The sequence below is a fragment of the Colossoma macropomum genome, unplaced genomic scaffold, assembly GCF_904425465.1.
Source record: "Colossoma macropomum unplaced genomic scaffold, Colossoma_macropomum, whole genome shotgun sequence".
In the NCBI taxonomy this organism is placed as follows: domain Eukaryota; kingdom Metazoa; phylum Chordata; class Actinopteri; order Characiformes; family Serrasalmidae; genus Colossoma; species Colossoma macropomum.
In genome coordinates this window covers 19,928,776-19,944,273 of record NW_023494803.1, presented here as the reverse complement: position 1 = coordinate 19,944,273, position 15,498 = coordinate 19,928,776, and the positions used below count along the sequence as shown (strand labels likewise).

At 39.9% G+C, this 15,498-nt stretch overlaps 2 protein-coding genes across 2 annotated transcripts in view; one reads left to right on the top strand and one right to left on the bottom strand.

Moving 5' to 3' along the window:
• Positions 1–7,480, bottom strand: part of rpap1 (RNA polymerase II associated protein 1) — a 34,313-nt gene extending 26,833 nt beyond the window's left edge. Inside the window, exons 1-7 of the mRNA XM_036593693.1 lie at positions 7,243–7,480; positions 6,770–6,964; positions 3,550–3,698; positions 3,368–3,460; positions 3,063–3,201; positions 1,794–1,937; positions 486–701 (exon numbers count right to left, since the gene is read on the bottom strand). Coding sequence (XP_036449586.1) covers positions 486–701; positions 1,794–1,937; positions 3,063–3,201; positions 3,368–3,460; positions 3,550–3,698; positions 6,770–6,956 — 928 coding nt within the window. The 5' untranslated portion in view covers positions 6,957–6,964; positions 7,243–7,480. The remainder of the gene's footprint in view (positions 1–485; positions 702–1,793; positions 1,938–3,062; positions 3,202–3,367; positions 3,461–3,549; positions 3,699–6,769; positions 6,965–7,242) is intronic.
• Positions 7,481–7,926: 446 nt separating this feature from the next.
• Positions 7,927–15,462, top strand: LOC118823854 (transmembrane protein 151B). Its single transcript, XM_036593694.1, has 2 exons — positions 7,927–8,072; positions 13,912–15,462. Exons 1-2 carry the CDS (start codon positions 7,968–7,970, stop codon positions 15,460–15,462), a joined length of 1,656 nt encoding a protein of 551 aa, XP_036449587.1. The 5' UTR covers positions 7,927–7,967.
• Positions 15,463–15,498: the final 36 nt, after the last annotated feature.

The window sequence follows — 15,498 nt, the reverse complement described above, 5'->3', positions numbered from 1 at the left end:
AAACTCATAACAAATAAACTTGTGCAGTAACACTTGCAGAAAAATACAATGCTTACGCGTGTTCCCTGTAGAGGATATGTGAATCATTTTTACTAAGAAAATCATCAAGACATGTAATTTCACCAGGGGTGTTCAAAAACACAGTTACAGTTTTTTGGCCCAATCATCACTTTCATCCTGTTGTTCTGATATGACTCCAAACTTGGAAGCCTCTTAGAGTGTTTTTCCATCAGTGTAATAAGCCAAGATTGAATGCCAGGGCATCACCTCCCATCAAGAAACAGTTTATGGCTTCCTGCTGTGTTTTGGCACAGTCTATATTATCTTCAACAACACCTGTTTGAAATTACTTCCATGTGTCATGGTTTTACCAGAGTTCAGCAAAGGTGCCCAGAACTACTACATTTTATTAAGGAACTGAGTGGCACATTGGTTCTGTCAGCACGGTTGTTCAGTAGTATGCAAGGGACTGAGCCATTGCTCACCTGTGATTGGCGGCTGAATTACAGGTTCAGCCTCATCCTCTTCATCCGCATCCATTGTGACCTCCTGAGAGTCCAGCTTTGGGTCTGTGCTGTGAGGCTCTGGAGCTTTACTTTCAGTGACAGGCTGGTCAGTGCACACCTCTCCCTGGAGAGTAGAGGGCACTGATGAGGTCTTCTGATCCTTCCGCGACCTCACAAAGTCCACCAGTCTCGGATCTGAAACAACAGGAAGGCTGATGACATTAAACAGATACACTAGGCCTGTCACAATTATTGCATAATCACCTTATCACAATTATGTGAGATGATCACAATTATTTAAACTGGCTGCAACAACTTTTCACAATCATTTAAGCTGCAACAAGCAAAATGAGAACTGGGTGAGAAGGGTTGAGGCAAATAAATATAAAAGAAGAAAGCATCCATTGAGACACATCATGGGACTCATGAAAACAAAAACTTAATCTTAATGTATATTCTAAGTTGTTTATTTACGTCAGGTGAGTCAGGTGACTCATTTCAACATAGCATATTTTAGCATGTGTCCAAGCAGAATTGGAGTTTTTTGCCTATATATATTCACTCTCAAGATGTAGCTTTGATACATTCTACACAAGATTCTGTGTAACTGAGACATGTGTGTGTGCATACAACAGTGCAGCGTATCAAATTTTCTTGTTAATTGTATATAATACAACTAATAAGAAAAGACAATTAAATTGTTAATCTATTATTTATATAACAATTAATCTTCAGTTGAAATTTCATGATCGTGACAATCCTACGATACATAATGAAATACTGCATAACAGGTGCTTTCACAGTTACAAACGGTCTCATGCACTTAATTTGTGTGTCATTTACCGTCCACCGACATTTCCCTTCTCTCTTACTAAACACAGTGCTCTAAACCAGTTACAGGGGAGCAAAGCAGGTTAAGTTTAAAATCAATGTGAACTGAAAAATCATAACGCATTTCCCTTCTGTGCCTGTAACACGGTACCGGGGAGGGTCTCTGAGTTAGTGCTTTCACTCAGTGATTTGGTGAGGAGCTGAAAAAGGCTTTTACTGTTTAATATTGTTTATCCCCACTTACTGGTGCATGGTGACGTTTCCAAGAACAGGAAGACATTTTTCAAGTGGACAAAAGTCATTATATATTGATGGAAGGAGGCAAAACAAGATATTTGCATTTAAAAGAACACATTAGACTGTATGTTATATAACCAGTGATATGAACTAATAAGATTAAAAAGGCCAATTTTCATTTCAGGTTGAAGATTTAGAAAACAGGAATGTCCTTGTTACCTAACTGGGCCAACAACTTCTGCCGTTCCTCCAGAATTTCACTCTGTGACATGCCCTGCAGCCTAGCCTGGTTCTCCTGGTGGATCCTAAGAGTTTCCACAGCACTGTCTGGACCCAGACCCTGACCTGACACCAGTACAGAGCCTATGACAGAAGAGGAAAACACGCATACACTCAAGTTATAATTCAGATATTCTGTACTTAGGCATGCTCGGCTTGGCATGACGAGAAATTTTTAGTGTAAGTATTTGCTTAAAAACAAAATTCCTGCATCAGACAGATTTTATGATATCTAATGATGCATTTATTGCACTCCAGAAGAGCAGAAAGTTTAGACAACCACGATAAAATGTCTACATTTGATTAATTTTACAAATGTAATGTTTCGCCGTAATGATAATCCAGGTGTATCTAGTCCAGTTCCTATATTTCATAAGCGTAAAAATGTTTATGCACAGGCAGATATGTACATAGAAAGCATCCAATATTGGCATCAGTGCACAATTCCCATATCGGTGCATCCCTAGACATTTTGTGTCATGCAGAAATAACACCTTGGAAAACTTCAAAATGTGTAAAGGGTTGTCACAATCGATTACATCCACAGATAAGTAATCTGATTATTTTAATGATTAATTGAGTAATCAATTACTTTAATATTCCAAAAGATAAACAAGGAAACCTTCAAAAATATCTCATGAAGATTATATATTTAAAAATAGTATATGACAAAAAATGCATACACATTCTCAACAAAAGGGCTCTTTGGGTGATGCCATAGAAGAACCCCTTAGGTTCCCCGAAGTACCATGTTTGAAAATGAGATTTCTAAGTATGAACAACCATTTTTAAAGAAACTTCACATTGTGTAAGAGTTGAGGATCTTTACCAATTCAACTACACAGAAACAGTGAATAAAACAGGTTATTTTTGCAGCGTAGTTTTCATATAAGGACTGAGGAGTGAATGGCACGTTTTGAAACTTTAACAATGATTTCATATTTCTTTAACCACTTTTTATATCAAAAAAAAGAAAAGAAATGAAAAGTATAAAGTGTGAGCGTAAATGTATGTGCCCATCATCTGTTTTTTACTGTAAGAGAGACCAGTAGGAGAATTTAAACAAAATCATAAATCATAAGAGGGCAAATATTAATCTTTTTTGTTTAATCAGGTTTTACAGTTACTGGCACTGCAATAATGTCATGTCAATGACAAAAAATAATTAGCACAGTCACTCCTTTCAGAGAGGAAGATCAAGACACCTACCTGGGACCACGTGACTGGATCCAAAGGCCTGAGGAGAACTGATTTTTGGATCATTCTTTGAATCTCCACGTCCCAATTTAGCATTCTGTGCTGCTATCTGACGTGCAAAAATACTTTTTCTGCCTCCAGGTACTGCTGCCTGTCCAAGACAATTTCAACACCTCAGTCAAATAAAGAACCAAAATGCTTCAATATCCTAAACAATGTCTAGACACTTTCAACAGGAACAATATCTTGATCGTGTGTAATTTAAAGCTCCAGGTCCTTTTAAAATGTATTCCCTGCTGCATGCTAAGAACTCCCACCTGCTTCTCTGCTGTGGACCGGTGCAGGACTTTGGGGAAAGCTGTGCTTGTGAAAGCTGGGAACGACACTGGTATTGCACTTGTGTCTCTCTCCTGCAGTGAGATAGGTAGTAGGTATTCAATAGGGTGAAACACATATTGATGGAAAATAATAATACAATCTACTAATCAAGTCAGCTCACAACAATCCTGGAGAGGACGGCACTAATGTGAGTGTCGTGTCTGTCCAGCAGCTCCTCTGGATCTTCATTCTCAAAACGCACTCGCCCCTTTTTGAAACGGGACTTCTTGGGGGGTGCAGGGGTCAGACTGGGGAGCTCATCAGGTAGATCTGCACATACAGAAGCATTTCTATCAGTCAAAGAGTGAACTATACAATGGATGTTGATGGAACAAGAAAAAAGTTTGGATACATTTGCAGAATCATAATTACAGGCAATGATAATGTACACTTTCTTAAGTGAATGAGAGAGATAAGATGTGGATTAATGAGAAAAATCTGCGTAATTCACTAAAAAACGCATGTTTCTCTCAAAAACTCCTTATTTGGGGGGTGGTTGCGGGGGTGGGGGTAGTTTTAGGAATACATTTGAATATTCCTTTCAGTACAAATGCAAGCATTAAAGTGCCAATGTCATAGAAAAACAATAAGAATTTCACTTCAAAATGATGTAATATGTAAAGACAATTAAACTTTCTAAACAAACTGGGTCTATACAGTCAATGTATGGAAACTGAGCTACAAAAACAGCCCATTTTGAATTCAGTGTTTTTGTGATGTCAGAAAAAAATACATATAGCACAATTACATATATCCACTTTCTGAACTCTGCCTATTCACACAGCTGTTACAATAAGTGTTTTACTCTGGACTGCTTGAATGAGGCACAATACATTGCAATCAGAACAAAAGTCACTCAGAGTTACATATATAACTCTGTAGGGCACTGTAAAAGAATTTCAAATCTATTTTTAATGGTGAATTCTAAAGGATAAAGAGAAATTCGAGACTGTTCATGTAAAAAAATATATATATACTAATTTTGCTACACAAATCCAGTGGCCTGCGAAAGTTAGGGTCCCCAAGGTCAGAATATCTGTTGGTTAAACATTATTTCCAAAAGGCTTCAAGTTAAAGATAACACATTTCTTTAACATTTTAAGCGAGACTACTTTTAAATTTCAATCTTTTACAATTTCAAAACAAAGCAAAAAGTCTGGGCCACCTGCATGGTCAGTACCTAGCAAAATGCCCTTTGGCAAGTATCACAGCTTGCAAATGCTTTTTGTAACCAGTCTTTCAGTACAAATGCAAGCATTAAAGTGCCAATGTCATAGAAAAACAATAAGAATTTCACTTCAAAATGATGTAATATGTAAAGACAATTAAACTTTCTAAACAAACTGGGTCTATACAGTCAATGTATGGAAACTGAGCTACAAAAACAGCCCATTTTGAATTCAGTGTTTTTGTGATGTCAGAAAAAAATACATATAGCACAATTACATATATCCACTTTCTGAACTCTGCCTATTCACACAGCTGTTACAATAAGTGTTTTACTCTGGACTGCTTGAATGAGGCACAATACATTGCAATCAGAACAAAAGTCACTCAGAGTTACATATATAACTCTGTAGGGCACTGTAAAAGAATTTCAAATCTATTTTTAATGGTGAATTCTAAAGGATAAAGAGAAATTCGAGACTGTTCATGTAAAAAAATATATATATACTAATTTTGCTACACAAATCCAGTGGCCTGCGAAAGTTAGGGTCCCCAAGGTCAGAATATCTGTTGGTTAAACATTATTTCCAAAAGGCTTCAAGTTAAAGATAACACATTTCTTTAACATTTTAAGCGAGACTACTTTTAAATTTCAATCTTTTACAATTTCAAAACAAAGCAAAAAGTCTGGGCCACCTGCATGGTCAGTACCTAGCAAAATGCCCTTTGGCAAGTATCACAGCTTGCAAATGCTTTTTGTAACCAGTCTTTCAGTTCTTGTTTGGCAGATTTTTGCCCAATTTACCTTGCAAAACGCTCATAGCTCTGTGAGATTCTTGGGCTATCTTGTAGCAGATTTTAAATGATGTTTAGGCCGAAGGACTGTGAGGGCCATGGTAAAACCTTTGGCTTGAGGTAGTCCATTGTGGATTTTGAGGTGTGTTTAGGATTATTTTCTTGTTGTGAAAGTCATCCTCTTTTCACGTTCAGCTTTTTTACAGACGGTGTTATGTTTGCTTCCAGAATTTGCTGGTATTTAACTGAATCCATTCTTTCCTCTACCAGGGAAATGTTCCCAGTGCCACCAGCTGCAGCATAAGCCCAAATCATGATCGATCCACCCCCCTGCTTAACAGTTCATCTTTTCATGAAATTCCGCATCTCTTTTTCTTCAAACACACCTTTTCTCACCGCGGCCGAAAAGTTCTATTTTAACTTCCTCAGGCATAGGACTGTTTCCAAAATGCATCCGATGTTTAGATGTTCCATTGCAAATTTCTGATGATGAATTTTGTGGTGAGGATGCAGGAAAAGGTTTTCTTCTGATAACTCGTCCAGGAAGGTCAGAACAGTGCACCACCATTCCAGGGTCTGCTTCCTGAAGTTCTTTTTGCAGTTAAACTGTGGTTTTAACTTACCTTTCTAGTAATGCTGCAAGCAGTTGTCTCTGATATTTTTCTTGATCTTCCAGACATCGACCTGACCTCTACCATTCCTGTTAATTGCCATTTCTTAACTATGTTACAAACAGAGGAAATGGCTCCCTAAAATGCTTTGCTATCTCCTTATAGCATTCTCCTGCTTTGTGGGCATAAATTATTGTCATTTTTAAAGTGCTAGGCAGCTGCTTAGAGGAGCCCATGGCTGCTGATTGTTGGGACAAGGTTTGAGGAGTTGAAGTATTTGTAAAGCTCTTAAATTTACATCACCTGGATTTCCCTAACTACAATTGTGAACAAGTCATAGCCCTAAGAAGCTAATTAAGCTCTGAGAGCTTGGTAAAGGTTTTCTGAGAGCTCAAATTTCTTGAGGTGCCCAAACTTTTGCATGGTCCTCCTTTCATTTTTTTCACTCTAAAACTGTACAAAAAATACACTAATCTTGATTAAAATTCTGAAAAGAATGCTTTATCTTTAGCTTTATGCCTTTTGGAGATCAGTTCATCTTCTACTCACTTGACAGTAACATACTTTTGCCCAAACTTTTGCATGCCACTCTATATATGAACAGCATACATGACAGCAACTACTAACTTGATTTTAAAACGCGAAACCTCTCAATATGAACACTGATAGGAATGTGACACGACTGTTTGCTCTACTCAGTACTGAAACAATGTTAGCTCTTACTATTCTAGCTATTTTTTATCATCCAGCTCGGGAGAAAGGACGCACCTGCTATGGTCACCACGTCTCTCTGGGTCTCCTGCGTCTCCTCGCTGTCATCGCCCGTTTTCTCTCCTCTCCGCTTATCGGGTCTCCTCACTACATTCACCGCCGACTGACTCCCCGAGGCTAAAAACCTCTCCTGCTCTCGGAGCAGGTCCGACTCGGAGTCTGTGGGCTTGGGACGCCGTAACATCCCCAAATCTGAGTTTAAGAAAAGACACACGGGTCATGATCCACAGGTCGCACTCCAGCGTTTAAAATAAGCTCATGAGCGCTCATGACTGCATGTAGCTCATACAGACGGAGTTCAGGAGCTCCAGTAAACAGAAGCGGAGCCGCTGACAGAACTGAGACTGACAGGTTTGTTTATTAGCAAGCTCGGTACTCACTGCTGCAGAGAAATGATACAATAAGGTATCTAGAAACACGGAACAAAATTATAACATGCAGAAATACAAGCATTCAATCATATACTTTACCTTTTTAGGTAGAAATATTTATAGATACTCTAATCCTCTTTTACAAAACGAAATTTGCAGAATTCAACCGGCTATTGAGACTCGACACACATGCTGCTGTTTGTATGAGAACTACGTCCGGTTTGTGTGTGCTGTCAAATTTCAAAATAAAAGACTTATCATGACAACAAATGTGATTTCATGGTTTACAACTATTTTTGGTATGCTTCTAATTTAAGATATACCACAAAAAGGTATTCCCCAATAGGCATCTAGGGAGTGCAGAACTACAAAATGGGCAAATATAAAAACAGTTCAGTAACACCGCTTTGCATCCTCACTGTATGTGTATGAATTGTGAATATTCTAAAAGGTTGGTATCCCAATAAAAAATGGATAACCTTTTATGATTTATGGCTTCTAAAACAGCTTATGAAAAGTTAAATATGAGTAATATCAATGATAAGGTTTGTGAGGACTAGACTAGTTCACTTCACATCTCTCCCTCAGTGATTCCACACCGTGCAGACTCTTCGGAGTTTCTCTCTGTGTTGGGAATCCTCCGCGGTTTGGCGCCCCCTGTCGGTCGGATTGGGAGCCTTCAGAGAGGGATCCCCCCTCGTCCTTGGCTGCTTTCCCACCGGTAGAGCCGGACGCAAAGCGCCTAGAGCCCATTTCCAGTGAGAAAAGCGGGGGTCTCCGAGCTCAGGCAGGCGAATTGACTGAAATGTCAGTCTTGCCGCAGGATGTTGTCCCCAGATGTGGAAACTGATACGACTGCGGAGGACACGGCGCCCAGCAGCTCGAACGGCGGTGAAGACACACCGGCCAGTCTCGACACGTTGGAGGAGGTGAGAGACATCAGCAGCACATTTTCACTGCTCTCTCAGAGATGGAGAGGACACTACAGGCGGAGCGGCGCTGATTAGCCTGCTGCAAATATCACAGCAGTCTTTTCATAAGTGCTTTCAGTTAACAGGGAGGTTTTGAAATGTAGTCATTTCAGGACATTCTGCAATATCTCATGTCATCTCTTCAGCAGTAAAGACTCCCAGCCTCCACTGTTCTCCGTGACGTTAAACTTTAAAGCTAGCGAGGTATTGATTGTCATTGATGCTGAAACCTATTTTAGTCCTTTGCAGCACTTTGAGTCACATCAGCTCACGCTGCAGACCGTCGGTGAGATACTTATGAACAAAACCTCTTCAAAGCAGCCCAAGTTAAGACTTCAAAATGAGCTAAAAGCACCAGGTTTATATTGGGTTAGTAGTGCCTATGGGCCCTTCAACATAACTTGCCTGAAGTACATGGTTGTTCTCCTGAGAGAACACAAGCTAAACACAAGTCTGGATTAACTTTACATGACGAGAGTCTTTAAATCATAAAACCAGCATTATTTGAACTTGAAATAGAAGATGAAATATATGGCTGCACTCAAATATTTAAATGTTTAAACAGGGGGTTCTTTAGTAAAGACAATGGTTCTGTTTAGAACCATGCTTAAATGGTTCTTTGCATGGTGAAATGTTTCTTCAGATTGATGGAGAATGTGTTGTATATGGTTCTCTATAGAACTTTTTTCAAAGTGGTTCTATATAGCACCAAAAAGGGTTCTTCTATTGTCATAAGCTTGACATAGTCACAATAGCAGAACCCTTTTTGGTGCTATATAGAACCATTTCCAAAAAGGTTTTATGTAGAACCATATACAACACATTCTCCATCAGTCTACATGGAACCATTGTCTTTACTAAAGAAAGCTTGAAGAACCATCTTTTAAGACTGAAGAACCACTTTCAAAAAGGTTCTATATAGAACCATACACATTCTCCATCAGTCTACATAAAACCATTGTCTTTACAAAAGAACCCTTGAAGAACAATCTTTTTTAAGAGTGTAGAACCACACAGGTTCTATATAGAACCATACACAACACATTCTCCATTAATCTATAGAACTATTTAATCATGCAAAGAACACATTCTCCAAGCATGCAAATGGTTCTTTGAGTGTTCATGGTTCTACCTAGAACTATTGTCTTTACTAAAGAATCCTTGAAGAACCATCTTTTTAAGAGTGTAACACCATTTTCAAAAATGTTCTATATACATATTCTACATCATTGTAAATGATCCTTTCACCAGGAGAAGAACCATTTAAGTATGAACTGATTCTATATGGAACTCATGGTTCTAAACAGAACCATTCCCTTTACTAAAAATCTGTGTGTAGAACTGACAAATCAAAGAATGGATAAGTGGTTCTTTGCATGGTATGGTTTCTCTCTATGATGGAAAATCTGTTGTATATGGATCTTTAAGGAACCTTTAAAAAATGGTGCTAAATAGCACCAAAAATGGTTCCACTATTGTACACTTGTTTGTGGTACTATATAGAACCCTTTTTGCTCAGATGGTAGATGATCTGTGCAGTGTAGTGATAAATAAAAAACTGATGTTTTTGCAATAATTATTAAAACATATTAAAATTTGTATTACACCCCAAACAGGTACACATGCACATCCACTGTAGATTGTTCTAATCCCAGAGCATCCATCACTGAATATGCTTTGCATAGCATAACATGAGGAGTGAGATGGACAGTACTGTTCAGAAAGGTCATCCAGTTTATGTTTCACCTTCATCTGAATCTCCAATTGACACATACTATTCATCCTGCTTCCTTTTATCCACGGTGACTAGCCTTTCCTGACCCTTTCATAGAGCAGTTCTTTTTAGATTCCACTCTCCTTTATGGTTCTCAGTGATGTCCCAGAGATGAACTAACAGTGTTCATTTACATTCAGCTTCAATTCAACACTGGGGATTTTTCTGTGTAAAATATTAAGGCTCTTTAGCAACAGTGGGGGACCATCAGCGAATAACACCTGCACAATGGAACCGTGTCCCCAGAATTATAATGTACTATTATAGCTATAATTATAATGAGATTAATGTAATCTCATTCACACTAAATAATTAGTAATTATAATAATTACTTAGTTTACATACTAAGAAGATTGCACTTCTTAGTGTCTTATTAGGTTAAAAGGAAATTCCATTGATTTTTTAAATTTTATGCGTGATTCAACCCTTGAGATGTAAACAAAGTCATTCAGAGAGGTTTGATGTGAATGATCATTCATTGTAGAAACACTCACTGATGGGGATTATTTGGCCCTGTAACGCGTTGCATGTGCCTCTCCACCATGAATGGCTGTTAAAAAATTCTTTTTCTTTAATCTTTAATCTTTTTCTTCAAAATAATGGTAAAAAACATCTCAGGCATCAGGCAGTGCTTTCCTAACCATTTCATGTAATATCATTACGTGATGTAGCTTTTAAAGCCATTAAACACTTTGGACGTTTGGTTGCTGTCACCACCACTGTGAACAATTCTGACTAATTAAGTTTCTTTAGAACACATCAAACCACTCTGAATGACTTTGTATACGTCTTAACCATTCAGTTACACTGAAATTTAAAAAATTGATTAAATTCTCCTTTAAGAAGTTTCTCTTTGGCCATTTGCGTTTCCAGAACACTTCTTTGTAGACATCTGTGAAGATAGGAAGAAAGAGTTTTACTGTTAGCAGTCCAGTTCTGAACATTTAATAGATGAATAATAGCTTTAGGCTGTACATTTAGCTAAGCCAAGCCCAGTTGGATCCTGATTTATTAGTCATATCTAACTGAATCAGAAAGAAGAAGAATAAAGGTTTCCACTTTGAAACATCAGACCTACATGAACAGTTCCAACATCAGGAATCCTGATTATAACTACATAATCCAGCCCAGGCCAGCTGAAGAGAGCTGGTATTTTCCACAACGAACATGTTTCTTGCTGACTTTCAGAGACATTAAAGCATTCTGTTTCATGTGCCATCTCCATTATTGATGCTATGCAGCCTTTCCTGCTCCCTTAAAAGCCTGTTGACCCTTATAAATATCAAAAGCTGTGCTATCAGCTGCCTAAACTCACAATGAAGACTGTGCTCTATTGCTGAAACTGACAACATGATATTATTGTCACTGTCAGAACAAAACCTCATATCTCCAAAGAAGTAACTTTATAGGAGAAAGAAAAACGTTCTTAACCATCTATGTGAGAATGGCCATTTCCGTGTGTGCATTTGTTGTGAAATGTTGACACAGTGTAAATGGCAGCTGGCATTTTCAAATGATGTAAAATAAAGATACAAATGGAGACACAACATTTTGGATAGCTATTATATTTCCAAGAACAGATTGATCTTAGGGGTAGGCAAAATGTCAATATACAGTATCATGATATTTATTTTTTCTTAAGTTTTGCACATTGGAACAGACAGAAGGCACCATTAGTGCCACACTTAAACAGGACCAATAATGCTCTTTTTGTAATGAAACAAGGAATGATTTTGTCCTTTAGAATTTTGTGCTTTAGGTTCTATAGGTTTAGGAAAAGTGTATTGTGCCATGATTTATTATGAAGAGGTAAAATATCGTTATTAAGCTGCACTATATAGGTTTTGGGGATCTGGAGACGTCTCTGGTGGAAATATGTAATTGCACACAATGTGCAGAAGAATATTTTGTAATGTCAGTGCAAAGAGAACTCAAAACTTGATGAAGGACGTATCTTCCAAGGATGTAAGTGATTTATCTACTATTGTCATCATATCTTCATCAGTATATTGTTGGTTTTTTGGATGTTTTTTTTTGGGAATGTGATGTTTAAGCAATAGAACACGAGAGGGAGTGATAACATCACGGCTGTGATTTGGTCACAGGCACAAACCGAAGGTGAGTACCATAGATCATCACAGAATCGAGTGATCTATTGCTTTTATACAACAGTTAAATAAATAAAGTAAGAAATAAATAAATCGGGCTGTGAACGTGTTGTTTAATATGTTTTAATGATAGCAGTTCCTTCCGCCAAATTAGTTCCTTAACAAGCAGCTCATTGCTACGTCAGAGTAACGGACTCTGCACACTCGCTGCACAGCCAGCAGTTCGTTCTCCAGCTCCTTACACTAAATTCCCAAACTGTCATCACCACTGAGCAAGCCAGAAATGAACCGAATACCATTCACCAATTGTGTAGTCTCATCTTCAGAGTCTGACCAAGTTGGACTGAGCCATAAAACTGACGCAATATCAAGTTTAGCTCAGTTTTGTCCATTTTTGCTAGATCAATATTAATGTTTTGTTCCAGCCAGTCTGTAAAGCATCTTACAGCCCATTTTGTTTAGTGAATGGTATTCAGTTCATTTCTGGCTAAATCCAGGTTGTTAAGGTTTTCTTCTGACACAGCTGTTGACTGAAAAGCTTGCTCAGTGGTAATGACAGTTTTGGAATTTAGTTCTTCAGAGTCTGACCAAATCGGCTGTAGGTCAAATGTGATCTTAAAAATCCATTTTCTGTTTGTGCACAAAGTAAGAAGTAAAAACGTTCAAATGGCTTGATTGTCTAGCAACGGCGTCTCAGCAGAGTGATACAGTGTTTGTTTGGTGAAATAACAGCACAGTTAGGAGGCTTCTCAACCAATCAGCTTGCGTGGCTGGAACTAACTGTTGTATAATATTACATAAAGATATATGATGTAGTTTGAAAAACTCCCATGAAATCTGAATCAAAGCCTCTATTTCAGGCTTTGCATGGTGATTCGCAGCAGCACATGTACACAACGTTTTAGCATTTTCCTCCTGGCCCAGTAATGCTAAAAATTACATAGCGCAGCTTTAATGAAATTTTGAGCCAAGTGTGTTGGATGGTACGTTGGAGATTTCTGGTTTGAACATGTGCATTTGGATTAGTGTATATTTGTTATAAAGTAAAATGGGGGGGGTTAGGTAAATATTTTCTGGTTATAGGTCTCTTGTTTTTGTTCAGTTGGACCAAAGATATTGATTGATAAGTCATAGTATAGCTGAAATTATGTACTTCTGAATACAGTAAAGCACAATCTCAACAATACATGCATAAATTTAATAATTCTAAAACCAAACGATGATAGAAGTGTCAGAAAACTACTTTTAGGCCCTGTATAAGACTTTTTTTGTCTATATATCTTTATGAGCAAACTATTAGTATATCACTGAATGGCTCCCTCCAGTGCCTTCTCTCTTTTCACTCTGAAAACTGTATCTGTTCTCCGATAAACACACACTTTTGGAGTTAATTAGACATACTGTAAACTAGCGAGTTTGTGCAAGAATTTAAGTAATTAAGCCTGAAATGAGAGATAAAATAGCTACACAAATCCTCTGCCTTGTCAGGTCCCCCTTACTCACCAATCCTTTTTCCTCCAGGCAAGTGTAGGTTTTATAGCCAGTGCTCACAGTGCACTTTGTTTTAACTGCGTTCAGATCAAACCGCAACTCTCGTGCTCATGCCTCAGCAAGTTGGAGCATTAAGTGGTTAAGGGTATAATGGCATATGTTAGCTGAAAATAAAAGGTATACATCTAGGAACTTGCAGTCCCTTTGGCAACGGTGCTTCGTTTGTATGGCCTTTTAAGATCAATGGACTCAAATCCCTGAAGGGTCTCAAGGATAATCTATTACCGCCTTGTCCTGTGAGTTTTCTAAGAGATCGATTCCATCCTTGTCATGCACCTGTTTTCAGTTCACAGCACTCTAGTCTGAGTATGTGTCTTAAGGCATCTTCTGCATCCTCTCTCTCTCTCCTTCTGTGTCTCTACAGCAAAGGCCAGTGAAGCAGTCCTTGAGTGCATCTATGTGCCGCGAGACGCACTGGCGCTGTCTCCTCTTGTCTCTGCTTATGTATAGCTGCCTGGGCGCTGTGGCCTGGTGCCAGCTCACTCGTGTTACTAAGCTGAGCTTTGACTCCTCCAGCACCTCCTTGATCTCCATCAACCCTCTGCGAGACAGAGGAGGCCGCTCCATGATCTATCATGACAGCCCCTGCTCCGACGGCCATGTCTACATCCCCCTCGCCTTCCTGATCATGCTCTATGCGGTCTACCTAATGGAGTGTTGGCACTGCCGCGCCCGCAGCGAGCTCCAGTACAAGGCCAATGTGGACAGCGTCTACGAAAGAGTGCTGCGCATGCGGCAGGCTCGGCCGTGTGTTTGGTGGAAAGCCATCAGCTACCATTTTGTACGAAGGACACGGCAGGTCACACGCTACCGGAACGGAGACGCCTACACCACAACGCAGGTCTACCATGAGCGTGTCAACACACATGTGGCGGAGGGTGAATTTGACTACAGCCGTTGCGGAATGAAGGATGTCTCACGGGACTTGCGTGGCTTGGAGAGTCACCCGGCTACAAGGTTGCGCTTCACCAAGTGCTTTAGCTTTGCAGGAGCAGGTCCTGAGAATGCATACCTCAACCAACGGGCCAGATTCTTCTCAGAGATTGAGGGCCTGGATGACTACATGGAGGCACGGGAGGGCATGCAGCTGAAGAATGTTGATTTCAAAGAGCATCTCATAGCCTACGTGGATCCTGACAGGTTACCCTGGTACGCATCACAGGTCGCCTTCTGGCTGGCTGCTCTCCTCATGCTGTCATGGCCCCTTCGGGTTTTTATAGAGTATCGCACGGCCTATGTGCACTACCAGGTGGAGAAGCTGTTTGGGCTGGAGTACACTAACAGCAGCCCATCTCCAGAGGATGTCGCCCCTACAGGGAATAGTCGGTGTGGAATCCCTAGAGGAGACACGGTGGACAGCACAGAGCTGGAATGGCACATTCGTTCGAACCGCCAACTAATCCCAAGCTACTCTGAAGCCATGCTGATGAACTTGGGAAACTCTGGGGCAGGCCAGGGTGACAGCAGGGCTTCCAACTGCCTCTTGCTGGTTGACTGCCCAAACCAGAACTACGGCACCTTGGTTCGAGACTGCGAGCACTGCTGCCAGCATGAAGGAGGTAGACGAGCCACCATCACCTCCAGCTGCTCCTCAATCTTTTCCCGCCACACTTCTCACTCACAAGTGTCCCTGAACACCTCCCGTTTCTCGCTGTGCCGAATGTATGGTTCCAGACACACAGTTGGGCTGTGGAGGAGCCGCAGCAGTACACTGACTGAGCACTGCTGTCCGGACGAACAATCCTGCAGGTCATACTCCAGCCAGCTGGCCCTCAACGACAGCCCACCTAACTACCAGGACGCCCGTTTCTTCCCTGTTCTCATTGTGCACAGGTCTGAGGGCTGTGGGGACTCTTCGGAAGTCAGGAGATACTATGTCCGGAGGGGCTCCTGCTGTCTGGAAACTTCACTTTAGAACTGCATGCATTGTGACTTACATAAAAGAAGATAT